Below are 26,737 nucleotides of genomic sequence, written 5' to 3'. Positions count from 1 at the left end.
CAGGAACAATGTAGAACAACTTGAAAGATGGAAAGAGAGAGATATGAAACATTTAGATGTTGAATTATAGAAATATTCAGAAATTTGAATAGAAATGATCAGAGGATTATTGACTGTACTATAATGTACCATAGTGTACTCTAGTATACTGTACAATATGATACTCTTCTGTGCTGTACTTCCTTATGCTACACTCATCTCTATCTATCTATCTATCTATCTATCTATCTATCTATCTATCTATCTATCTATCTATCTATCTATCTATCTATCTATCTATCTAATTTAAATTCATTGATATTTTTAAATAAAGCGGCTGACATTTGAAGCACTTTGAAGCATTAAAAGCAGCAGAAGAGAGAGCAGAAAACACACACACACACACACACACACACACACACACACACACACACACACACACACACACACACACACACACACACGTGTAGAAGCCAGAGCTGCAGCAGGGGAGTTATAAAACCTTGGCATTAATATTTCAGAGAGCCGTATTAGTGCAGGAGCTACACACACACACACACACACACACACACACACACACACACACACACACACACACACACACACACACACACTCTACAGAGATACTGTATTAGTAGACACGTCATGGCGCCTGCACTGAGACCTGAGGAGGAAATTAACGAGTGTATTAAAGGAGAAGTCCACAGCGCCCGTCTTCCATCAGACTGACGTCACCCACGTGTTCGCTGTGTGATTGGTCAGAAGGTGGTGATTAGTTTTCTGTGACTGCAGCTCTGACTGAAGTGTATCTGCAAATCACAGGGTTATATTAATGCACCCTGACCAATCTCGCTAACAGCGAACATAACATCGTGTTGATGCAGCCGAAAGAGAGTTCTTTGACCAACAAGATTGTAAAATGACTTTGCAGACCCATTCGTGATTCGAGTTTGTGCTCATTTGGTCAGTGGATAACCTCCCATCAGTGGTATGAAGTTTTAACGGACATTTCTGTAAAGGAAAAATCTGAGGCAATGCATAATATCCTACAGGCCAAAATTAACCAGTTTTTCCCCATGAAATGTATACGTTTGCACCATTTAGATAAACCATGGATGACACCTGCTGTTAAATCTCTGATGTATGCACGTCAACAGGCCTTTGTGAGAAATGATGTTGTCACCTGGAAGCGTCTGAAAAACAAAGTGCAATGAAAAATCAGGGATTTGAAAAAGGCTCACTACAACGAAAAAATAAAATCACTGAAGAAGGAAAATGTGGTCCAGTGGCACAGAGAAATCAAGTCTTTGTTCAATATGAATCACTCTGTACCGGTCATACATATTGAAAGTCTGAACAGTAATGATTATCGAAGAATAGCCAATGAAATCAACAAAACACTAGACACTGCAATCCAGTCCTTGCCACCGATTGATCCATCACTGCTGCCTTCTTATCTACCTTCACTTCCAGCACCTTCGGTAGAGCCGTGGGATGTGTACAATAAACTTCTGAGAGTGAAAACTAGGAAAGCCGCAGGGCCTGATGGGATATCAGGCAAACTGATAAAAGAATTTGCATGTGAACTAACTATGCCCCTTGCTGATATCTTGAATGCTTCCCTTCAACAGGGTATTGTACCCAAAGAGTGGAAATACACTGTTGTGGTACCTGTACCAAAAACGAAACCACCTTCGGTCAATGAACTGCACCCCATATCATTGACTTCTTTGTTATCACTGTAAAAAAATGTCCGTAGAATTAACAGTGAACTTATGTAAAATCATGACATAAAAAAACTGTAAATACAAAAACAATGAAGCAGTGTGTAATTTACATCAATATACTGTAAAACTCCTAACCAAATACCACTGTTAATTTAACAGTAAGAATATGTTGAATTGATCATTTTTGTAGAATTTACAAATTGTTGTAGTTTAAACACAGACAAACTGTAATACTAAAACAGAATGTGATAGTTAAAATTACATCATTGCCCTGTTAAAAAAATAAAAAAATGTCAGTAGAGGCTCTCCGGCACATTTCGTAAAACTCTAAATCAAATAAAAATATCTGTCTAGTAGATCATTGCTTGTAACCATCATTTTGGAGCCACAAAAGACAATAATCGAGAACACTCGCAATTCATTCCTACGGTAGATGCTTTTTTTATTGTACAATGAATATCCGTAAAATTAACAGTTATGTATTGATTATTGTACATTGAATACCTGTAAAATTTACATTTAGTTATCATTAATTGTACATGGAATCCCAGTGAAATGTACAAGTTATTCTGTAATGTTGTTTACATTTCACTGTATTGTTAACAGGATTATTCTGGCAACCACAGCTGCCAGTATTTTTCCATAAAAACAACGGATTTTTTTTTACAGTGTAGGCAAAGTTGCTGAAAGTTTCATCACTCAGTGGGTTGTGTTGGACATTAAATCTGAAATCGACCCCCAGCAATTCGGCTGTTTAAAGGGCCGATCCACAAATCACTGCCTTTTGGATCTAACAAATGATTTATTTAAGGCCTCCGATAAACCTGGTACCCTGAGCTCTTTGGTGTCAACAGACTACAGTAAAGCCTTCGACCATGTGAGCCACAACATACACTGTAAAAAAAATCCCGTTGTTTTTACGGAAAAAAACTGGCAGCTGGAGTCACCAGAAAAAATCCGTAAAATATACAGCAAAACGGTAATTGCTTTTACAGCACAGCATGTACATTTTACAGTTTAAAGTAGCAAATATAACAGAAGTCCAGTGTTTTATATGCTGGATTTAACTGTAAAATGTACAAGCTGTACCGTAAAAGCAATTACCGTTTTGCTGTATATTTTACAGATTTTTTCTGGTGACTCCAGCTGCCAGTTTTTTTCTGTAAGAACAACGGGATTTTTGTATGCTGGTTTCAATGATCTACTAGACAGATATTTTTTTGGGGGGGCTTTTTTCACCTTTATTGAATAGGACAGTGTAGAGACAGGAAATGAGCTAGAGAGAGACTGGGAAATGACCTTGGGTCAGAATCGAACCCGGGTCCCCAGATTCACGGTATGTCGCCTTAGTCGACTGAGCCACGACAGTGGCCGTTTTTGTATTTTTTTTAACAGGGCAATTATGTAATTTTAACTATCACATTCTGTTTTAGTATTACAGTTTGTCTGTGTTTAAACTACAACAATTTGTAAATTCTACAAAAAAATATGATCAATTCAACATATTCTTACTGTTAAATTAACAGTGGTATTTGGTGAGGAGTTTTACAGTATATTGATGTAAATTACACACTGCTTCATTGTTTTTGTATTTACAGTTTTTTTATGTCATGATTTTACATAAATTCCCTGTTAATTCTACGGACATTTTTTACAGTGTAGTGTAGCTATTTGCTGACTGATCGAGCTTGGATTACGGCCATCTTTAGTCAGATGGATCGCTGATTTCCTCACGAACAGACGACAGGTGGTCCGTTATCATGGAGTCCTTTCTGACAGTGTTTCAGTAACATGTGGCCTTCCGCAGGGAACACTCTTCAGTCCACTCATCTTTATAGCTTTTATAAATGGTGTGGCACACCAAGATTCTTCCAAGAGGTGCAAGTTTGTTGATGATTTGAACTTGTTGGAAATCAGAAAATCCTTATCACAACCTTTGAGTATCCAACAAGATTTGACAGATTTGAATACATGGTCTCAGGAAAACCACACGGTCCTTCACCCGTGTAAATGTAAGGTCCTTCATGTCCAGTTCAGCAGGTCTCTGTATCCTCCCCCCTTGATCAAGATAAATGATATAGTTCTGGAACGAGTGGGAGTCATGAGGATCCTAGGAGTTTACTTGCAGTCAGACCTAAAATGGAATTCACTTGTCAACTACATCTATAACAAAGCAAGTCAGTGATTATTTCTTCTCTGTAGACTAAAGCATTTTCACATTTCAAAGGATGATCTTGTTACTGTGTATACTTCTTACATACGACCTGTTACTGAGTACGCAGCTCCTGTCTGGCACCCAGGTTTGACAACATTGTTGAACAATGAGATTGAAAAAATCCAGCGTAGGGCGGTACGCATCATAATGGGACATGATTACACCTGCTACGCCAAAGCTTGCACATACCTTGGTTTGCCATCTCTTCACTCCAGACATTCGACCCTGACTTTAAAGTTTGCTAAACCTCTCTTAGTGTCTGAACAGTATCGCCATCTTGTACCGCCTACAAGAGTAAACATTAGCTGCCGTCAAACCCGTTCTGCTAGCAATCTGGACATTCTTAAGTGTCGAACTGAACGTTACAGAACTAGTGCCATCCCGCACATGGTTCGTTTAATCAACACTTAACTGTTCAAATGTTCTTTCTATGTTTCACTTAGGAGTATAAGTCTGAATATTGATCTTTTATGTTATTTTTAATGTTAAGAATCGTATTTTGTAATGTCACAACATCAATTCAGCCCTTGGGCTGCGACTGTGGTGATATGAAGTTGTATTCTTAATTAAAAAAAAACATTACTAATCAGATTCGTGCTGGTAAAGGGACTTTAATTCTGTTTCAGAGGAGAACGTTCTCCTGGCGGTGAGGAGAGGGTACATCTCGGGCTTAGTGAGAGGTTATGAAGACTGGCATACACAGGACACAGGGAACAAACACACCATCGTACGCAGGGCGTTCCTCCGCTGCCTGCACAGAGCTGCCAAAACCAGTGCCGGGAGACACACCCTCGTATCTGAGGGAGGAGTCGCTGTGCTGTATAACACCACACAGGTACTGCAACACACACACACACACACACACACACACACACACACACACACACAGCACCGGGGGGGCAAATGTTAAGATTTGGTACAAATGTACGTGGGTTTTTCACAGAGTAGGCGTGGCTTATATAACTGATGTCTCAATTAATTATTTAATTTCACTGGCTTTAAAATGATTATTAAAAATGTATCAACTGATTATAAATAATAATTAAATTATTATTATTATGGGCGGCACGGTGGTGTAGTGGTTAGCACTGTCGCCTCACAGCAAGAAGGTCCTGGGTTCGAGCCCCGTGGCCGGCGAGGGCCTTTCTGTGCGGAGTTTGCATGTTCTCCCCGTGTCCGCATGGGTTTCCTCCGGGTGCTCCGGTTTCCCCCACAGTCCAAAGACATGCAGGTTAGGTTAACTGGTGACTCTAAATTGAGCGTAGGTGTGAATGTGAGTGTGAATGGTTGTCTGTGTCAGCCCTGTGATGACCTGGCGACTTGTCCAGGGTGAACCCTGCCTTTCACCCGTAGTCAGCTGGGATAGGATCCAGCTCGCCTGCGACCCTGTAGAAGGATAAAGCGGCTAGAGATAATGAGATGAGATGAGATTATTATTATTATTATTATTATTATTAAATATTCTAGTTATTACAATACCAAACATGATCAACTATTTCTCAATGTTCTTAAATTTTAAGTGATTTGAACATTAAACGTTATTAAGTTGTTAGTAAGTTGTTATTAAGTTGTTGTTACATGTTGGTTGATTAGTACATAGTTATTAAGTTATTAAAGGTTACCTTATTATTACATAGTTATTAAACAATATTACATGTTATTAACTGTTATTAAGTGATTACAGAACATTTGTGTTCAGGCGTGTTTGTTGATGAAGAACTCGGAGTCTCTGGTAGAAAGTGCAGTTCAGCTCATGAGGAAATGTCTCCCAAAACTTCCTCTTCCTTTACGTTCGGATCACAGCGCGTACAACTTCCTGCTTCCTGGGAACCCTGAGGAGGCCTGGGAATTTGACTCAGGAGCCAATGGTAAGTCATGAAGGTGGTCATGTGACTCAGTGTGTGCATTACTGGTGGGCATTTAATAATGCACTCTTGAGGGATTGTTTTTGCCACAAATGTCACTCGTTATGTTAGCGTTCACTCGCTATATTAGCGTTCTCTGTATAGTGGTGATACAGACATCACAGTTAAGTGAAACATGTCTTTCACCTGTCAGCTGTGTGTTTGTGTGTGTGTGTGTGTGTGTGTGTGTGTGTGTGTGTGTGTGTGCGTGTGTGTGTGAGAGAGACTGGGCAGGTTGCCAGGGTAACGGTTGCCGTGATTCCTTAGCGATGAGTGATGAATAGTGCTGCAGGTGAACTGAGTGTGAGATAAAGTCACTTCTGTTTAGCATACAGATTAGAACCAGTCTCTTGGGTTCTCACCTCATTCTGGGTCTCTTAGGTGTGTGTGTGTGTGTGTGTGTGTGTGTGTGTGGCTTGCTGTAGGAAGGTCTACACACACACACACACACACACACACACACACACACACACACACACACACTTAAAAGTCTTATATTGGAATGATGTCATTTCCTACTAGTCTAACGGTGGCTGTTTTCCACACCGTGTGTGAGTGAGTGCTGTGAGATCGACAGTCTGGGAGACTTTACTGAACACCACAAATACTCGGAAGTTTCCTTCTGAGACTGAAGGTCTTTACAGCTCCAGTACTATTTGTCGTTCCAATTCTTTCATCTGAAAATATTTTTTATACAACTGTCCCATAAATGAACACTTTCACGTCAAAGGCGAAAGCTCACCTTTTATTTTTTTCACAGCAGGTTCAATTTTTCTAACATTTCATCCGCAAAAAGGAAAGCGTTTATCTAATCAGGGTTCAGGTTGTAGAACCATCATCACACTGCTGCAGGATGGGTGGAGTCTCGCGTTCAGTTCAGCTGCGTCTGAAAACACGACGTCCACACTGTCAGTTCACAAACACCAGTGTGTCGGATCTCAGTCGTGTAAAGACCTTCAGTCTACAACCTTTTTTTCTCCATACAGAGTGAACCGAGCGAGTGTGTGTGTGTGTGTGTGTGCGTGTGTGCGTGTGTGTCCTTTCCCCAGATGTAAACAATGAAGATGACAGCGATGATGAACAAGAAAGTGAAGAGCTTGAATACCACGATTACGTGAGTGAATACAGAATTTTATTTTCACTCATTTCTCTATGGAGTTCCCCAGGCCCCGCCCCCTCATCTCTGTCTGGAATTGTTCCCCAGGCCCCGCCCCTCATCTCTTCCTGGAATCTTTCCCCAGGCCCCTCCCCTCATCTCTTTATGGAATTGTTCCCCAGGCCCCGCCCTTCATATCTTCCTGGAAACTTCCCCCAGGCCCCACCCCTCATCTCTTTCTGGAACCATTCCCCAGGCCCTGCCTCCTCATCTCTTTCTGGCATCATTCCCCAGGCCCCGCCCCTCATCTCTTTCTGGAACCATTCCCCAGGCCCCACCCCTCATCTCTTCCTGGAATCTTTCCCCAGGCCCCTCCCCTCATCTCTTTCTGGAATCTTTCCCTAGGCCCCACCCTTCATATCTTTCTGGAAACTTCCTCCAGGCCCCGCCCCCTCATCTCTTTCTGGCATCATTCCCCAGGTCCCACCCCTCATCTCTTTCTGGAATCTTTCCCAGTCCCCACCCCTCATCTCTTTATGGAATTGTTCCCCAGGCCCCACCCCTCATCTCTTTCTGAAACCATTCCCCAGGCCCCGCCTCCTCATCTCTTTCTGGCATCATTCCCCAGGTCCCACCCCTCATCTCTTTCTGGAATCTTTCCCCAGGCCCCACCCCTCATCTCTTTATGGAATTGTTCCCCAGGCCCCACCCCTCATCTCTTTCTGAAACCATTCCCCAGGCCCCGCCCCCTCATCTCTTTCTGGAATCTTTCCCCAGGCCCCACCCCTCATCTCTTTCCTGGAATCTTTCCCCAGGCCCCTCCCGTCATCTTTTTCTGGAATCTTTCCCAAGGCCCCACCCCTCATCTCTTTCTGGAACCATTCCCCAGGCCCAGGCCCCTCATCTCTTTCTGGCATCGTTCCCCAGGCCCCACCCCTCATCTCTTTCTGGAATTGTTCCCCAGGTCCTACCACTCATCTCTTTCTGGAACCTTTCCCCAGGCCCCGCCCCCTCATCTCTTTCTGGCATCGTTCCCCAGGTCCCACCCCTCATCTCTTTTTGGAATCTTTCCCCAGGCCCCACCCCTCATCTCTTTATGGAATTGTTTCCCAGGCCCCACCCCTCATCTCTTTCTGAAACCATTTCCCAGGCCCCGCCCCCTCATCTCTTTCTGGAATCTTTCCCCAGGCCCCACCCCTCATCTCTTTATGGAATTGTTCCCCAGGCCCCACCCTTCATCTCTTTCTGAAACCATTCCCCAGGCCCTGCCCCCTCATCTCTTAATGGAATCTTTCCACAGGCCCCACCCCCTCATCTCTTTCTGGAACCTTTCCCCAGGCCCCACTCCTCATAAACACTAATAACACTGTGTGTGTGTGTCTCTGTGTGTGTGTGCGCGTGTGTGTGTGTGTGTGTGTCTGTGTGTGTCTGTGTGTGTCTGTGTGTGTGTGTCTGTGTGTCTGTGTGTGTGTCTGTGTGTGTGTGTGTGTGTCTGTGTGTGTCTGTGTGTGTTTGTGTGTGTGTCTGTGTCTGTGTGTGTGTGTGTGTGTCTGTGTGTGTGTGTGTGTCTGTGTGTGTGTGTGTGTCTGTGTGTGTGTGTGTGTGTGTGTGTCTGTGTGTGTCTGTGTGTGTGTGTGTCTGTGTGTATGTGTGTGTGTGTCTGTGTGTGTGCGTGTGTGTCTGTGTGTGTGTGTGTGTGTGTGTGTGTGTCTGTGTGTGTGTGTGTCTGTGTGTGCGTGTGTGTCTGTGTGTGTGTGTGTGTGTGTCTGTGTGTGTGTGTGTGTGTGTGTCTGTGTCTGTGTGTGTGTGTCTGTGTGTGTCTGTGTGTGTGTGTGTGTCTGTGTGTGTGTGTGTGTCTGTGTGTGTGTGTGTCTGTGTGTGCGTGTGTGTCTGTGTGTGTCTGTGTGTGTGTGTGTGTGTGTGTCTGTGTCTGTGTGTGTGTGTGTGTGTGTGTATGTGTGTGTGTGTGTGTGTGTGTGTTCCAGGAGGATGATTTGGAGACAGACATTAATAAGCTGAAGGCTCGGCCGGATCTGGATCGGCCAAAGGAGCAGCTGGCGCAGTACGCACTCTTCTGTCCTGAACTCCATCTCAACTTCCAGGTGACCTTCACTTTCACCTTCTCCTTCAACTCCACCTTCACTTTTATGCAAAAAAGGCTTTATATTAAAATTTAATATTTACATATTTTAGCTTTGTTTTATATTTGAATGATTTTGTTTATTTTTAAAACTATATTTTGAGGCATTTTTATTTATTTATTTATTTATTTATTTTCCTGGAAAAACTGCTGCAAAGTCTTTTTATGTTATTATCATCTCATCTCATTATCTGTAGCCGCTTTATCCTGTTCTACAGGGTCGCAGGCAAGCTGGAGCCTATCCCAGCTGACTACGGGCGAAAGGCGTTATTATTATTATTATTATTATTATTATTATTATTATTTACTAATGCATAATTAATAGATACAAAATAAAATATTCATTTATAAATAAAATATAATAGGTATACAGTGTTACAAAAATAATTTATTGATTTCTTCACGAGTGACAGATAGAGCTTTACATCCCAGTTTTGGTTCTCCATGTCCCAGATGGAACTCAGATGAAAAATATCAGTGGTGTATTTCCCACTAAAACACTTGTGAATATATAATACAGGTCGTCGTCGACTTACGACTGCGTTTGGTTACGACTGACCGGTTTTAAACCGATCTGGCCATAAGTCGGCCTATGTTAAATGAACGTAAGTATATTGTGATGTGTAATGATATTGTAATCATCTTAAAGTCTTATTTTATCAACATTTTCTTATTTCATTACCTTGGCTCATTATTTGGTTTAAGTCAAACACTGCATGCTACACTGCGTACAGTACAATTCGTTTAATATGTGCAAAACAAAAAATACGAAATACAAGTGTGAAAAATAGAAAACATTTTATTTTGAAACATACCAAAATACAAATGTAAAACATAGCAAAATACAAAACTTAGTGACCGCTGGCATCACTGGTGCTTGGCTGTGGGTCGTCTACGTCATCATCAGCTGTTGCAGCGCTCGGGCTGGCGGGAGCATTTGCTCGTTTCATAAACCAGGAGCTGGGGCGGAAACTGTATGACGGCGCACGCGAGGGAGCACGAGAGACACTGCACATGTGCCGGGAGCTGGAGCGAAAACTGTCGTACGCTCAGCTAGCTCAGCTGAGAAACACTTGCCAGTCATAACCAGATGGTCGTAAAGTTGATCAGTTGTAAGTCGCATAGGTTGTAAGTCGACGGCTTCCTGTATGTTTATTTATGTATTATCTCTGGAAGGAGTCTCCAGTGTCAGCGCTGTGTAACAGTCAGAGGTGAAGCTGGAACTGTAAGTTGTCCAACATCTTCAGGATGGAGCAGTTTAAACTGCTTTACACTTTCTTAGTAAATCTAAATGTAACTATAATAAAAAAAAATTATTCACAAAAAATTATGACATGTGGTGGCATTGCTGTGGTGTGAAAGGAAAATAATCTTCAGGGTGGTAACTGTGATTTTACTATAACTAACGCACGCGCGCACGGTTTATTACCTGAATAATTACATGTTTATTACAGCGTTATTACTGTTTAATAGCACGGTGTAAAATAATGTTTTTGCTCAGACCATGTTGTTGGTTTTGGTGATAATATTTTTTCAGATGTGTAATGTTTTCCTCCTGTGTTTGTGTGTGTGTGTGTGTGTGTGTGTGTGTGTGTGTGTGTGTGTGTGTGTTAGTATAAAGCAGTCAGCTCCTTTTTCCTTGCCCACTGACTGGATAAATTCAGCATTACCCTCCCGCGCCCCTCTTTAACGCTTGAACAAACACGTCTTCGACAATTTGACCAGACTGATGACCGGAGACTCCAAAGATGAAAATCCACACTGGCAGGAGATCTAACCTCAGTTTTCTTTTTTCTTTTTTTTTTTGGTGTCTATGAAAAAAAGTGCAACCATGAGGAGTAATAAGCTTTATGATGTGAGTACAGTGAGTCTGGGGGACGGTACACAGACCCTGAGTCTATCCTGCTCTCCATGATGATTGGTCAGGATCAGCTTGATTGACGGCTCGCCAAGTCCCTCCTCTAGTGTTGGGAATGAAAAAGACTTCAAACTGTTAACGTTTCCACTGTGATGGTTTTGGTCATTAGTTTTTATTTTATTAGTTCTGACAGAATCGTCAGATGATCATGTGATTAATGTCCTTCCTTCGTTAGCGCTGGTTTAGTGCATTAGTGAGAATTAAATTGCTAACGAGCAACATTTCTGCTCTTAAATGCTCAGATTTGCATTTTCTGGATTTTATTTGGTATTTCTTGAAATGCAAATTAGATAATCTGAATAAACTGGATTCCTTAAAATAGTAACATGGAAATGATGTCACCTCACTGCCACAAAAATGAAAATAAAACAGAAATAAAAACTAAATAAAAACAAAACATTACATCAGAGATTTTCTTACATTTCATATCGATTTCTTCATGCCACGCCCACTCAATACTGTTTAAGCCTAACGACGGCTTCGTAGATATTTTTTTATTCCAAATAGCAAAGTATTTCTCATTTTATTGAGCCATATTTATTTATTTTTGAGAAACTAAATATCTTTTATTTAAAGATATCTATTTACTGAATATTGTAACAGAACTGTCGCTCCTCATCACCGACCTTGTCATCCGGTTGTCATGACTGTTGCTATGGTTACGTCTCAGAAGTTAAACTCTATTTCCATTCATGTTACTTTAAATAAAACCTTTTTTTTTGCAATATCAGAGTTATTCACAATCGTTGTTATGGTTACATCATTACGTCCACTGTAATTGATTTTAATGTAAAGCTTGCGATTAAATTTCTGACCAGATCCATCAGAGTTATCAGATTCCTAACAGAAGAAAATAACAAATGCCTGCCAGCCAATCAGAATGTAGTATTTTCTGTGACTGTGGCATAAATAAATGATAATAAATTATCTTTAGGTTTATTTTTTATAAGAAAGTAGACGGTTAAAATTGTAACAATTGCTCAGTATTTGCTTTTGTTTTAGTATTTGTTCTTATTTACATTGATCTTTTTTAAATAATTATCTTACGTACGTAGAAATATAATTTCAGACCTCACTTCATTTCCTGTCACTTTTTTTTTCATCTGTTATGTTTTACATGGATGCCGAAGGAGCTGACTGTCTGTACGTGGAACAGTGTTAGCAAATAAAACACCTTTACGACAGTTCCACTGGAAATGATTTAGTGAACATCTTACTCACTGAGGAACACAGACGCCATACTTTTTTGAACCCAAAACCACTAGAAGTGTAGCAGCACATGGTGACATGATCCGTCCTGATGAAAAATGTGACGATGTGCATCGTGGAAACGGGTGATATCAGCATTCTCTTAATTATCCATTAATGTAATTGCACTGTTTGAACACTAGGGGTCCAAATCTGCATAGAATAAAAACTACAGAGAACACACAGGTCATGTGATTGAATTCTTTCATGGAGAGTCTGCACCATAATCATCTCCACGTATGAAGCATCTCCACATGTCTGAGATCGACTGAATGCCTGAGAAACAGGCCGGGGCAGACGGTCATTTTATCCATCTTTGGAGCTCTATTTCCGGATAAAATGACACCACTGGTGCTGCTACGGAGCTGAATATATTTCTTAAACATAATTATTTTATCATTCTCAAAATCAGAAACTTTTTTTAAATCAATGAATCTTTTTTTAGAATTTATAAATGTGTTTATTTATTTTTAAAATCTGATGAACCTGTAGTATATCTATTTTACAATACTAAATCTCTCTTTGTAACAGTTTGTATGTTTATAAGCATTTATACAGACAAAAATCCAACTTCTTTGCATTGTTTATGACTCAGAAACAAAAAAAATCTCTTCAGTTACCATTTTCCTTCATAATAGTTGAATATCAAATCCTGAACCCAGATTCGAATCGAACATGACACAATTGTATCGTTCCAGTCCTCATCACTACATCTTCACTTCTTTTCCTCCTCGTGCAGTAAAACCTCCGAGGCTTCATCAGCTGTCACGTCGGTGTCCTTACGCTCAGATTATAGCTAGCTGGCTAATAGCTTTCAAACAGAAATGCTGAAAATGATAAATGTAGCACACTTTTATTTTGGTTTATTTAAAGTATGTTTATTTTGTTTGTATTTTTTTAATTAAATTATATGAGTATAATAATTTCTGTTGTGTCTCTGTGTTTATGATTAATATTGAGATGATGCTGATATTGTCATTGCCCTTGAAACAACCCAATCTTCTCAGGATACGTGACACATCCTTTATTCATTCTTTGGCTCCACCTTCTTAATCTTTAAACAAACTTCTCTTCCAGGATCTGGACTCAGACTCAGCGCGAGATGTGAGCTCAGACGACAACATCAAACTCCATGACAACAGAAAATCCAAATCATTCTCCAACAATTGCTCGTCTCCGTCTTTACCTGGAGAGAAGCAGGAAGAGGCAGATCTGAAGGCCAGAGATCTCCAAAGTCACATCCTGAACTGTGCAGGAAATCAACAGGAAGCCTGTAACAGCCTGTTGGACAGACTTTTGGAGAAATACGGTGCTTCAATTCCTCATCATGATCCTCGGCTTTACAGCTGGGCGGCTGCTCGCACGAAATCCATCGCTACGTTCTCCATTTTGGCTTTTCCAGATTTCTGGGGTCATCTTCCTCCCGCTGGTCCCGAGAGCATGGCTCACAGGGAACCCCACATCCAGAGGTAGAACCTGATTGGTCAGAAGGTGTTGATTAGTTTTCTATAACAGCAGCGCTGACAGTAGTGCAGGTTTATATTAATGCACTCATTCTTATTAATATGTTATTGTTTCTATAGCAATGGCTCATTCACCGGGGTGTGTCCAGAAGACTCTCCACTGACAATAAACAGATTAAAAAATCTTTGATATGGTGACGTTTTCTGTTTCTGTAATGTTTCTGGAAGGAGTCTCCAGTGTCAGAACTTCATCACAGTCAGAGGTGAAGCTGGAGCTTTATGATTTCCTTTGCCTGAGTATTTATTGCTGCTATAACGTAAGTGAGAACAGGAACTAACTTGCTTCACAGATGTTCCACAACATTAAAGCTAGACGGCCTTTCAGATTTTTCAAGTGTAGGTCATAAAAAGAATTTTCACTGACACCCAAATATTTTTCTTTAGTGACCAAAAGCTACTAAATTTGAATCACAGACTTCCAGTTTTATTAGTTTTTTTAAATAGAACAATTAATGAATTTAAAGTCATGTGGCCCTAAATTCTCCGCTATTTTTTCCTGCTTCACCATGACCTAATTCAAGATACTACGTCATGCATCACGTGGTGGGCTTTCCCCGTTCACGCAAGGCATTGTGGGATACAAATTTGAAACAGGAGAGAAAAATGGAGGACGTGAGTGTGCGAATGAAACGTGAAAGAGCGACTACCGTAACGGAAAGCAAGAAGAAAAGACGTTATGTTATATATGAAGGAAAGGAAACGCAGGACCAAACTAATAAATATGGGCGCTCAGCGAGCACCTCGGTGTGATCAGCTGTTCGTTTAGCGACAGAATGATGGAACTGTCAGTGCACGCTCAAAGGGAAACCTGTAGATGGCAGTAATGCAACACTGTGGATGCCAGCTGCTGTAAAACCCAAAAGAAGAAGAAGAAGGTAAACCTGCGCATGCGCACACGGACTTCCTCTGTCTGCTTGACTGCGCCAAGCGAGCAATTTCATGCACATTATTTGCTTTAATCCCCTCAAATTAAATAACTTCCCAGCCACAGAATGGCCTGATATTTTGTGAGATATTACAGAAATAAACAGATATCACAATCACCACATTTCAGACGGAACTAAATTTCACTGATTTTATGAAATCGAAAGGCCGTCTCGCTGTAAATGTAACTATAAAAAGCTAAAAATTACTAGAAGTTATTGCAGTAAAAGAGGAATGAAACACTTCAAAATCAGAAGTAAAGAAAGAATGTTTGGTTACAAACCTCTTTTTAACCTGATATATAAATATTAATAAATGATTTAAATATGAAATCACATTTTAAACATTACACAATAACACATCATTAATTAATCATTAATAATCATGTATTAATTGTTTAGTAATAGTTCATTATTTTGTTAAAAAAAGCAAAGAATCATGAGGAATGGAATGAGGAAACAGTTTTTAAACTGATGCTTAAATTTTAATACTTTAAATAAATATATAAAATACATTTTGAACTCATACTATATTTATATATTTATTTATTTATATGAATAATTCATAATCACTTAAATATTATTTACTATTTACTTCATGATGGTGAGTAGTTTATTTCTTATTAATAAAAAAAAGAATAAATTCACACCTAAATATTACTACCCAATACACAATATTTTTATTTTATTTTATGTGTACAATAATTAATAAGTTGTAGATCATTACTTCCTTATTAATTATGATGTAAATTTATTAATTGATTGAAAAATATCATTAAATGGAGTTTATATTTCTAAATATTACTATTTATTTATTTATTTATTTATTTTAACCCTAAAATTTTGTATTAAACATAAAAGTATTATATTTAAAATGTCATACAATAACTATGAATTAATTGATTAATGAATTAATTTTTGATTATTATGTATTCAGAACTAATAAATTAATCCATCCCTTAAATCATAATGTTCTTAATCCTTTTCATCAACGCTTCCTTGCTTAGCTCCGCCCACTTGAGGTCACCACTGTGACACTCAGCTTTTATTAAAAACCATTTTTGTCGTGTTGTGAATTCAGAATAATAATCTTGTGTAAGATTTTGCTGTTTATTTCCCGCTGACCTCCGAGACAATCTGCTGATCAGCTTCCCGCTAATGTGTAATATGTTTCTCTCATTACTTTAAGCTTCTTTGTCAAAAGCCTGATTTTTTTTCCCTCTGAACAGCTTTAATTTTGTTCTCTGTCCTGCGTGCAAAGCCGAGATTGAGCAAAAGTGACATTTGTTTCAGTTATTTCACAGTTTATTGTGTTGGCTCCAGGCTGAGATAAGAAGCTGCGTGTGATTAGTGTCATTTTATTCACAAACCGTCATTTTCAAAAATGAGTCAAAAGCAGGGAGCAGCAGGCGAGTGCTGGATGGAAGTGACATTTCTAATTCCACGAGGGTCGAGATAAGTGTGTGACTGTGAAACTCATTTATTTATTTAAAACAAAACAGGTCTTATATTATGTGTACTCCATGAGTTCATGCTGATTGTGTTTATTTTTATTTAAAGGTTATGTCTGCAGAGTTGTATTCTGGGTAAAATGTTCTATTTCTGTTGCTGTTGGAGCTTTGAGATGTTTTGATGCTGCACACACACACCGTGTATCCTGTGTGTAAATGTTCGTCGAGATACCCAGACTGAAATATTGCACATTTTCATATTCACACACACACACACACACACACACACACACACACACACACACACACACACACACACACACCAAGCATAACACAAACATTTTAAAAATCAATAATAAACACTCACAAAAGACATTGTTTATTTTTTCATGCTGTTATAAAAAATAATCAACACCTCTTAATCTTGAGAGTCGGACCTAAAACACGCTGTAAACCTGCCTTCTTTTTTTCAGAAAGAAAATTTTTGAAGACATCCAGCGCCTACTCTGTCCTGATGACATCATCAGTAAAGTCGTTTTTGATATTGAAGAGCCCAGGTAATTAGCATATTATTAACATATAATTGCTCATTTTAACAGCGTGGTTGTCCAGCGCTCTGTGCTTGAATGCTTGGTGTGATGTTCCGAGCGATGTTGCTCGGTGGCATCGCGGTATCCGTGCAGGCGGTTTGGGACATACCGGCACTCTGCGCGGCGGTGCTTCTGTGCTCACTTTGGGGATCCATGGCGTGGTGTTCGAGCGATGTTGCTGGCGGCATCACGGCGGCTGTGCTGGAGATGTGGGACTTGTTTTTGTGCGCCTTTTGGTGGGACTGTGGCTGCTACACCACTGGAATGATATCCTGACCTCTATTTGGTGGACTTTTTTCTTTTCTTTTTTCTGTCTATTATTGTAAAGCGACCTTGGGTTCTGAGAAAGGCGCTATATAAATTGAACATATTATTATTATTATTATTATTATTATTACGATACACTTTGTTATATAGGGGGTGTGGCTTTTACCATTAGTATGTCACATGATCATAACAGTCCAATAATCGACCTAAAACCCTACAGAAGCGTAGCTTCTCTGAGACCTGAGTCCTTTTACACTTTGTCTATATTTTATTCTTCTGATTTCTGCAGATAAAAATCCCAGAGACATTCAGGGAACAATTCCAGTACACACCTCCACACAGAAAACTCAAGCAGTCCCAGCAGGGCTTTAAACATTTTCTGATCGATAATGAGACAGTTTTTTTAAGATAGCTCATTCCCTGTATATGATCCCAGTGATTTGGTAACTGAGTGTGAATAAACGGAGGCAGAGTGAAATGAAAAGATAGTGTATCTCCGAATGGAAATAGATCCACAAGCTAATTCCAATCCGTGTGACACTGGAGCCGAGGACATTTAATTTGCTTTGAGTTCACCAGTGTAGTCATGTCTTCGTTCCTAGTGTGGAGCAAACAGGATGAAACGCCTGCGAATAGATTTCATGGATTTCTGAATAAAAAGCAATCTAAGATGATCACCAGTTAGAAGCTGAACACTGGTACCAATGGAAAAATGAACACTAATTCAATTATTTATCTTCACTCAGGGTTGGGGTGGATCCGGAACCTATCCTGGGAATATTAGGAACATCATGAGAGTACAGGCTAAAATGGATGTTAGTTTTTTTTTTTTTATCTATTATGATCAGATACTTAATGTTCCCTTAAATGTTCGCCATTCTTGTCTTATTCCCAGCATTCCCAGGATAGGTTCCAGAACAACCGGCCGTGCAGTAAACCTCCTCCTACAATATTCTGCTAATTTAATTTCTCAGTTAAAATTAACAATGCTTACCAACACCTTCAGCCACTTCAACATCTGATTCTAATGATTTTTCCTTTCAGCTCAGCCGCTGAATTTCCACCTGCCGTCTCTCCTGCTGAACTTGCTCAGCTTCCATCTCTGATTTAACACCTAAATCTAACGTCTACTTCATTTCTGTCCCCTCCTGCACTTCATTCATATATTACTTGCTTTGGTTTCTGTCGATACTGCTCTTAAAACTTCAGCCATCATCCCCATCCTGCTCTCAATCCTGCCTTTCTGGAACATGATGGACTGATATCAGATCTCTCCTTTTGTAGCCAAGCCAAGGCCTGGAGCCTCTCAACTGCAAAATTCTTATCCAATAACAACCTTTTCAATGATATCCTCCTCTTCACTGACTCCAGTGCCCTCAGTATCCTTCTTCTCCTAGATTTAAGCACACTGTTGGTGTTATCGTCTCAGCTCTTAACTGGTTTATCTCCTATAAATACTAATAGATTTCAGTTTGTTGACCTTGTGAAATAGAAATCCTCCACTGCGTCTCATGGTGTTCCTCAGGGATCGGTCCTCAGCCCTCTTCTATTCATTATTTACACATTGCCCCTCAGTTTGATGACTTCAAGTACCTTGGTGCTTGGATTAAGTCAAGCAAAAAAGATCTGGAAATCAGGATAGGGCAAGCTTGGAGCACACTAAACATAATGGATAAAGTTTGGAAGTCAAATCTTCAAAGGCATCTCAAAATAAGTTTCTTTTGTGCCACTGTAGAAAGTGTATGGTACTGAAAGCTGGACACTAACTAAGATGGTATTTATACCAGAATGCTCAAGGATATATTTGGAGTATCACGGAAAGAGCACATTACCAACAAAGAACTCTGTGGCAAACTGAGAAGATCGACTGATTCATTATGAATTAGAAGATTGCAGTTCATTGGACAATGTTAGGGAAGAAAAGAAGAGGTGATAAGCAAAGTTATCATGTTGGAGCCAAAACACGACAAACGGAAGAGAGGAAGACCATCTTTAACATATGTAGATCAGTTGAGAAGTGATACTGGATTGTGGAGCGAGGAACTAATGAAGATTATGGAAGATAGTGGAGAGTGGAAGGAAGTAATACAACCCCGATTCCAAAAAAGTTGGGACAAAGTACAAATTGTAAATAAAAAGAGAATGCAATAATTTACAAATCTCAAAAACTGATATTGTATTCACAATAGAACATAGACAACATATCAAATGTCGAAAGTGAGACATTTTGAAATTTCATGCCAAATATTGGCTCATTTGAAATTTCATGACAGCAACACATCTCAAAAAAGTTGGGACAGGGGCAATAAGAGGCTGGAAAAGTTAAAGGTACAAAAAAGGAACAGCTGGAGGACCAAATTGCAACTCATTAGGTCAATTGGCAATAGGTCATTAACATGACTGGGTATAAAAAGAGCATCTTGGAGTGGCAGCGGCTCTCAGAAGTAAAGATGGGAAGAGGATCACCAATCCCCCTAATTCTGCACCGACAAATAGTGGAGCAATATCAGAAAGGAGTTCGACAGTGTAAAATTGCAAAGAGTTTGAACATATCATCATCTACAGTGCATAATATCATCAAAAGATTCAGAGAATCTGGAAGAATCTCTGTGCGTAAGGGTCAAGGCCGGGAAACCATACTGGGTGCCCGTGATCTTCGGGCCCTTAGACGGCACTGCATCACATACAGGCATGCTTCTGTATTGGAAATCACAAAATGGGCTCGGGAATATTTCCAGAGAACATTATCTGTGAACACAATTCACCGTGCCATCCGCCGTTGCCAGCTAAAACTCTATAATTCAAAGAAGAAGCCGTATCTAAACATGATCCAGAAGCGCAGACGTCTTCTCTGGGCCAAGGCTCATTTAAAATGGACTGTGGCAAAGTGGAAAACTGTTCTGTGGTCAGACGAATCAAAATTTGAAGTTCTTTATGGAAATCAGGGACGCCGTGTCATTCGGACTAAAGAGGAGAAGGACGACCCGAGTTGTTATCAGCGCTCAGTTCAGAAGCCTGCATCTCTGATGGTATGGGGTTGCATTAGTTCGTGTGGCATGGGCAGCTTACACATCTGGAAAGACACCATCAATGCTGAAAGGTATATCCAGGTTCTAGAGCAACATATGCTCCCATCCAGATGACGTCTCTTTCAGGGAAGACCTTGCATTTTCCAACATGACAATGCCAAACCACATACTGCATCAATTACAGCATCATGGCTGCGTAGAAGAAGGGTCCGGGTACTGAACTGGCCAGCCTGCAGTCCAGATCTTTCACCCATAGAAAACATTTGGCGCATCATAAAACGGAAGAGACGACAAAAAAGACCTAAGACAGTTGAGCAACTAGAATCCTCCATTAGACAAGAATGGGTTAACATTCCTATCCCTAAACTTGAGCAACTTGTCTCCTCAGTCCCCAGACGTTTACAGACTGTTGTAAAGAGAAAAGGGGATGTCTCACAGTGGGAAACATGGCCTTGTCCCAACTTTTTTGAGATGTGTTGTTGTCATGAAATTTATAATCACCTAATTTTTCTCTTTAAATGATACATTTTCTCAGTTTAAACATTTGATATGTCATCTATGTTCTATTCTGAATAAAATATGGAATTTTGAAACTTCCACATCATTGCATTCCGTTTTTATTTACAATTTGTACTTTGTCCCAACTTTTTTGGAATCGGGGTTGTAGATGGTGTTCGAGTGTGCTCAAAATAAGTCAAGTCCCTTGGTTAGATTAGATCATTCGCCACCATTCAAGACTCAGATTCAAGAGAGCTTTATTGTCAGTACGTCCATGTACAAGGATACAGTGCACTGAAATATCATTTCCCTTGGACTCCCCATGGTGCATTTAGAGAGAAAATAGAAGATTACAAACACAAGGTATATAAATAACTATCTATAGTTATCTAAGTAACATTTATCTATCCAAACATCTCACTATTCAAGTCCAATAAACAGCATAAATGAAAAAACAAAGACAAGTGCAAAGTGGCAATTGTGCATTTGTGTGCAAATGTTCACTTTAGAGAAAAAATGCAAGACAATGCAGTTCAGTTTGAAGAGTTCATGTTTTACCAGGATTTTACCACAAGAAAAGTGCAAAGTGAGCATTGTGTGTGTGTGTGTGTGTGTGTGTGTGTGTGTGTGTGTTTGTGTGTGTGTGTGTTACAGGTGATTTTTGAAATCAGGTGACTCTGGATTCAACTAGGTGATTCTAGATTTACCTTGGTGAATTAGGATTTAGGTTTAGGGTTAATTTCTTTGCTGCAACTGAATCCTCTGTGGTGTAGCGGGAATGTGGTTGACTTCAAACAGAAGGTCCTGAGTTTGATTCCCAACAAGGACAGTAAAAAGCAGTGGGAAAAAGCAAATTAAATTAGAAAGACAGGTATATCAGTGTAATTCTGAGTAGAAAGGTATGATGAGGGGGGAAAGGTGAATAGAGAGTGGTTGTTGACATGTTCTCATTCTTTTATAAACCCTCTAAAAAATCCAAGCCCCTTTTTTTAATGAACCCCCCTCAAAAAAAAAAAAACTTTTAAGAAAGTTGACCTGGTGGCACGGTGGTGTAGTGGTTAGCACTGTCACCTCACAGCAAGAAGGTTCTGGGTTTGAGCCCCGTGGCCGGCGAGGGCCTTTCTGTGTGGAGTTTGCATGTTCTCCCCGTGTCCACGTGGGTTTCCTCCGGCTGCTCCGGTTTCCCCCACAGTCCAAAGACATGCAGGTTAGGTTAACTGGTGACTCTAAATTGACCGTAGGTGTGAATGTGAGTGTGAATGGTTGTTTGTCTCTGTGTGTCAGCCCTGTGATGATCTGGCAACTTGTCCAAGGTGTACCCCGCCTCTCACCCATAGTCAGCTGGGATAGACTCCAGCCCATGATCCTGCACAGGATAAGCACAAATAATGGATGGATAGATAGAATGTCGACCTAATTCACCTAGGTAAATCTAGAACCACCTGATTTCAAAAATCACCTGTAACATGTGCAAATGGATGAGAGGTGGATGAGAAGGTGTCGTGTCAGTTTGAACTGTCAGTTCTTCAGGGGTAACAGAGTTGAAGACTCTGACTGCCTGGGGGAAGAAGCTGTTGCAGTGTCTGGTAGTGATGATTCAGATGCTTTGGTACCTTCTGCCAGATGGCAGGAGGGAGAACAGTACATGTGATGGGTGAGATTTGTCCTGCACTATGCTGTTGGTATAGTGGATGATGTGCTTCATATAGAGTCAGGATAGTGCCGTCCTCACTGTCTGCTGCAGGGACTTTTCTTCAGCAAAGCTGCAGTTCCCAAACCAGACAGTGATGTAACAGTAGAGAACACTCTCAGGGCTCCCTCGGTAGACGGGTGATGATGAAAAGAGGATGATGATATGCTGATGATACTCATGTTTAGCAATTATTGCATTTTAGGCACCAAAACTACCTTCACATTGCGACTCCTAACCCTAATATCCTGTTTTTATATCGGATATCAAACTTTAGATCCAATCTAACTCTCAGAGATGTATTAATCCATTGGCCTCAAATCCATTGGCTCAAACTGGTCTCCATTTTCCCTTGACGTTCATGGAGTGACTGTTAAACCTTCCTCAGCAGGTTGTAAAGGGGATGGGGGTAATCTTTTATCCATCACACTCTTTCAGATCCCATGTTAGAGCACTGTTTCAAGTTCTTTCTTCCATCATTGAAACGTTGCACATCTTCACTCCATGCTTAACCAGACAGAATCAGAAACTCTGCTCCCTGCCGTCATACCCCTCCCATCTTGACTATTAACACATCCAAAATATCAGCTCATAATCACCCCAGTCCTCTACCAGTTCACTGGCACACCCAGTTTAACATCCTCCTACAAACCTCCCTGGATTAGCCCCACCCTCAGTCTCAGGTAATGGACTCATAGCTATCCCAAAATTTACACTGGCCTTTGTTGGGAGCAGATGTTTTAATGTCATGGCCCCCAAACTCTAGAACTCGACTTCAATTTATGTGACTTTTATATGTTCTTCACTTTTCCACCATCAAGGCCCAGATAAAAACCTTACTCTTTCCCCAACACTTTCTTTTCTGGAGTGTTTTTTTTTTTTGGGGTGGGGTGGGGTGGGTGGTTTAGGTGGTATGAGAAACGCACTATATAACATTAGTTATAAGTTATGTAACAAAATATAAGATTTTGGGGTGTGGCTGTGGGGATTTGTGTTCATTCAGTTAGAAGAGCATTAGAGAGATCAGGGATTGATGTTGTTGATGATGTTGAGGCTCCAGTTCCAGTTCATCCCAAAGGTGTTCAGTGGGGTTGAGTTCAGTCAGGGCTCTGTGCAGAAACCTTGAGTTCTTCACTCTGACCTTCACACACCACGTCTTCATGGAGCTCATTTTGTGGACAGGAGCATTGTCATCACCATGCTGGAACAGGAACAGGTTTGGGCCTCTTACAGTTTAGAGAAGAACCACATGGTGGGTATGATGGTCAGGGGGCACATACTTTTGGCCATATAGTTTACCAATAAAGCAGAGTCTCATGGTGGATTATCAGCTTGTAAGCTTTAGCATGGGTAGACAATGTTAGGCTCACTCATCTTTACCTCTCTCTCTCTCTCTCTCTCTCTCTCTCTCAGTCCTCACTGTTCCAACCAGGCCCCTGCAGACTCCCTACGTTTCTTCTCAAAGTTTGAGAATGGGAACTTGAGGAAAGCTGTTCACATCCGCAGGTGACGTTCAGCACAAAATCTTAGACAGTCTATAAGGGTAACTCTCAGCATGGTGCTCCCACCACCATGCTTCACAGAGTTCAAGATTTGACAGTGCAGTTTTATTAAACTGAAAGATTTTTGTTCCTGTTACTTAGGCTTCTTCTTCTTCTTCTTCTTCTCTCTCTCTCTCTCTCTCTCTCTCTCTCTCTCAGATACGAGTACGATCTGATCGTTAATGCCGATGTGAACTCATTGGCTCATCAGCAGTGGTTTTATTTTGAGGTCAGTGGAATGACAGCAAATGTTCCGTACCGCTTCAACATCATCAACTGTGAGAAAAGCAACAGCCAGTTCAACTACGGTAAACACACACTGACCATGGCAATGGTGCTCATAAGTATTGGCACCCTCCATGAAGTCATTTATTCATGAATCAAGCAAGACTTGGCTCATGAATCATCATCATCATCATCACTCTCTCTCTCTCTCTCTGTTAGGCATGCAGCCCGTGATGTATTCAGTAAAAGAGGCACTTGAGGGAAGACCTCACTGGGTTCGAACTGGAACTGAGATCTGCTACTACAGGTAACTAACACACACACACACACACACACACACACACACAAAGTGAGACATAGACAAGCAGAACTTTTGTCTTAGTTGATTAATCTTAGAGAATGTCTGGAATGTTTGGGATTGTTCTGGTGTTTGAGGTTACACCAGTGAGCCCCACTCACACCTCCACAGCATCATAATAACAGCTCACTATTTTTAGCAGCTAGCAAAATGAAGATAATTATGACCCAGGAGTTCAGTTTAAATAATAAAATAATTTTAATTAGTTAATGTTTAATAATTAGTCGATCCTCCACTCTGATTACTTTTCCTCAAAAAAGGAGACCGCAGTTCTCTGTGTTTGTTTACTCAAGTTGTGTTTACAAAATAAAAGACTAAAACCTGTTAAGCACTTCCTCTTCCTTCTCTTCCTCTTCCTGTTTCCTGTCAGGAACAACTTCCGGCCATGTGAAGGTCATGGACATCATTGCTTTTACACTTTGACCTTCACTGTTACTTTTAGGCACAAGGATGATGTGTGTTACATGGCGTATCATTATCCATACACCTTCTCTACCCTGCAGGTGTGTGTGTGTGAGAATTACTCATGATTGCTATAGATTATCTGTGTTATAACCAGGTTTGTTGTTGCTGTTTTTGTTGTTGTTGTTGTCAGTCTCACCTCCAGATGCTGCAGCGCTCTGTCGACCCGCGAAAGATCTTCTTCAGACAGCAGATGCTGTGCAACACACTCGGAGGAAACGCCTGTCCTCTGATCACCATCACAGCCACGCCCACCTCACACACCTTCAAACATCTGCATCAGCTCAGTGAGTCTCTGTATGAGTGTGTGTGTTGTTTCTAATGAATTACTTCTTTTCTTTTTTGCCCTCCTTCCTTCCTTCCCTCCCTCCCTCCCTCCCTCCTCCTTCCTTCCTTCCCTCCCTCTTCCCTCCCTCCTTCCTTCCCACTTTTGCCATACAGTAGATTTAGTATCAGAAATAAACAGCAAATGGAGGAACAAACAAACAAATAAAACAAATGAATGACTAAATTCAGCTTCCTGTTATTGATTCAGCTTCCTCTCTGTAACTAATTATTAAAAGCAGTGTTGTTTTTCATGCTTGTAAATGCTGGTATATGTTCACTGCCTTTTGGGAAATGCTATGTACAAATACTCTCAGTGACCTTTGACCTTGTGCATCTCAAACACAGTTTAGTCTTGCTGTTCCGATTTTATTCGCTCCCCAGACAGGTTATTTGTCTAGTTTTATTACACGGTCGTGTCAGCATAATGTATGGGAGAAATTCATAATTACACGTGTCAGAGAGCAGGCACTTACGGATGTATGTGCAGGGGAGAGCGGGGAACAAACTTATAACGAAGCCAAATCGCAAAACGAGAAGCGTGGTCAAAAGGCAGGCAAAGGGTCAGTCGATCAGCAAACAGGACAATACAGAAAAGACAAGAAGCGTAGACAAAGCGAGATAGCGAGGGTTAGAATAACTAGAGTCAGGCAGAGATAGAAAGGCTTGGTATGGACTGGAAAACACAGAATGATACGTCACGCTGAGGGGCAGTGTGAGTGAGGCTTAAGTAGTGTGGCTGATGAGTTGTGAATGAATGACAGCTGAGTTCAATAAGCCAGTGACAGGGGGCGCTGTGCTCTTTGGGCATTGTAGTTCTGAGTCGCCATGTTTGTAGTTTGGTTAGTGCTGTCGTTCTCAATGCCTTTACTGACAACATGGTAGGTCAAGAATCAATCTTTCTTTCTTTCTTTCTTTCTTTCTTTCTTTCTTTCTTTCTTATATTTGTTTGTTGTTTTGAAATAAAGGATTGAACCATCGTTACATATACACCATAAACACAAACCTGTGTGTGTGTGTGTGTGTGTGTGTGTGTGTAGGGAACAGGCCATGTGTGTTCCTGACAGCGAGGGTGCATCCTGGTGAGTGTAACTCCAGCTGGGTGATGAAGGGAACGCTGGAGTTCCTGTGCAGTGACGATGCCGTGGCTGAGAGTCTGAGAGAAACGTTCATCTTCAAGATCATCCCCATGCTGAACCCTGACGGAGTGATACATGGCAAGTAGGTACACACACACACACACACACACACACACACACACACACACACACACACAAAACTACATACTAACACACATCCTCCATCAGTGATGTCGTATCACCTCAGTCTTAAATCCACTTCAGTCAGTGTTTGATTATTTTCATGAAGGTTCCAGGGCCGAATCCAGAGGGAATATTTTGAGGAAGTTCCTGGTGTTCAGAATCAGGTTACACAGCTGAGCTTCATAATCAGATGATTAAATCACCTGTGTGTAGTTCACACCTCTGAGATGGAGTTTTTCCACAGCGTCCAGACCGACGCCTTTAAACACAACAAATGGGGATTAGAAATGTTGTTAATGTGATACAATGTAACAAAAAAGCAAGAAATAACTTTAAAATGAAAAAAAGAGGATATTACGCGGTGGTA

General features: G+C 40.6%; 1 protein-coding gene across 1 annotated transcript in view; it reads left to right on the top strand.

Moving 5' to 3' along the window:
- The window catches only part of LOC132889963 (cytosolic carboxypeptidase 4), a 238,887-nt gene that overhangs the window by 103,539 nt on the left and 108,611 nt on the right, over window positions 1–26,737 (top strand). The window contains exons 9-20 of the mRNA XM_060926765.1: window positions 4,548–4,756; window positions 5,621–5,789; window positions 6,875–6,939; window positions 8,907–9,023; window positions 13,305–13,696; window positions 16,598–16,681; window positions 23,612–23,704; window positions 23,899–24,047; window positions 24,184–24,271; window positions 24,693–24,825; window positions 24,918–25,071; window positions 26,149–26,329. Coding sequence (XP_060782748.1) covers window positions 4,548–4,756; window positions 5,621–5,789; window positions 6,875–6,939; window positions 8,907–9,023; window positions 13,305–13,696; window positions 16,598–16,681; window positions 23,612–23,704; window positions 23,899–24,047; window positions 24,184–24,271; window positions 24,693–24,825; window positions 24,918–25,071; window positions 26,149–26,329 — 1,834 coding nt within the window. The remainder of the gene's footprint in view (window positions 1–4,547; window positions 4,757–5,620; window positions 5,790–6,874; window positions 6,940–8,906; window positions 9,024–13,304; window positions 13,697–16,597; window positions 16,682–23,611; window positions 23,705–23,898; window positions 24,048–24,183; window positions 24,272–24,692; window positions 24,826–24,917; window positions 25,072–26,148; window positions 26,330–26,737) is intronic.

Source organism: Neoarius graeffei, chromosome 8, assembly GCF_027579695.1.
Source record: "Neoarius graeffei isolate fNeoGra1 chromosome 8, fNeoGra1.pri, whole genome shotgun sequence".
In the NCBI taxonomy this organism is placed as follows: Eukaryota; Metazoa; Chordata; class Actinopteri; order Siluriformes; family Ariidae; genus Neoarius; species Neoarius graeffei.
The sequence above is the reverse complement of the archived record's forward strand: the minus strand, read 5'-3'. Positions and strand labels throughout refer to the sequence as shown.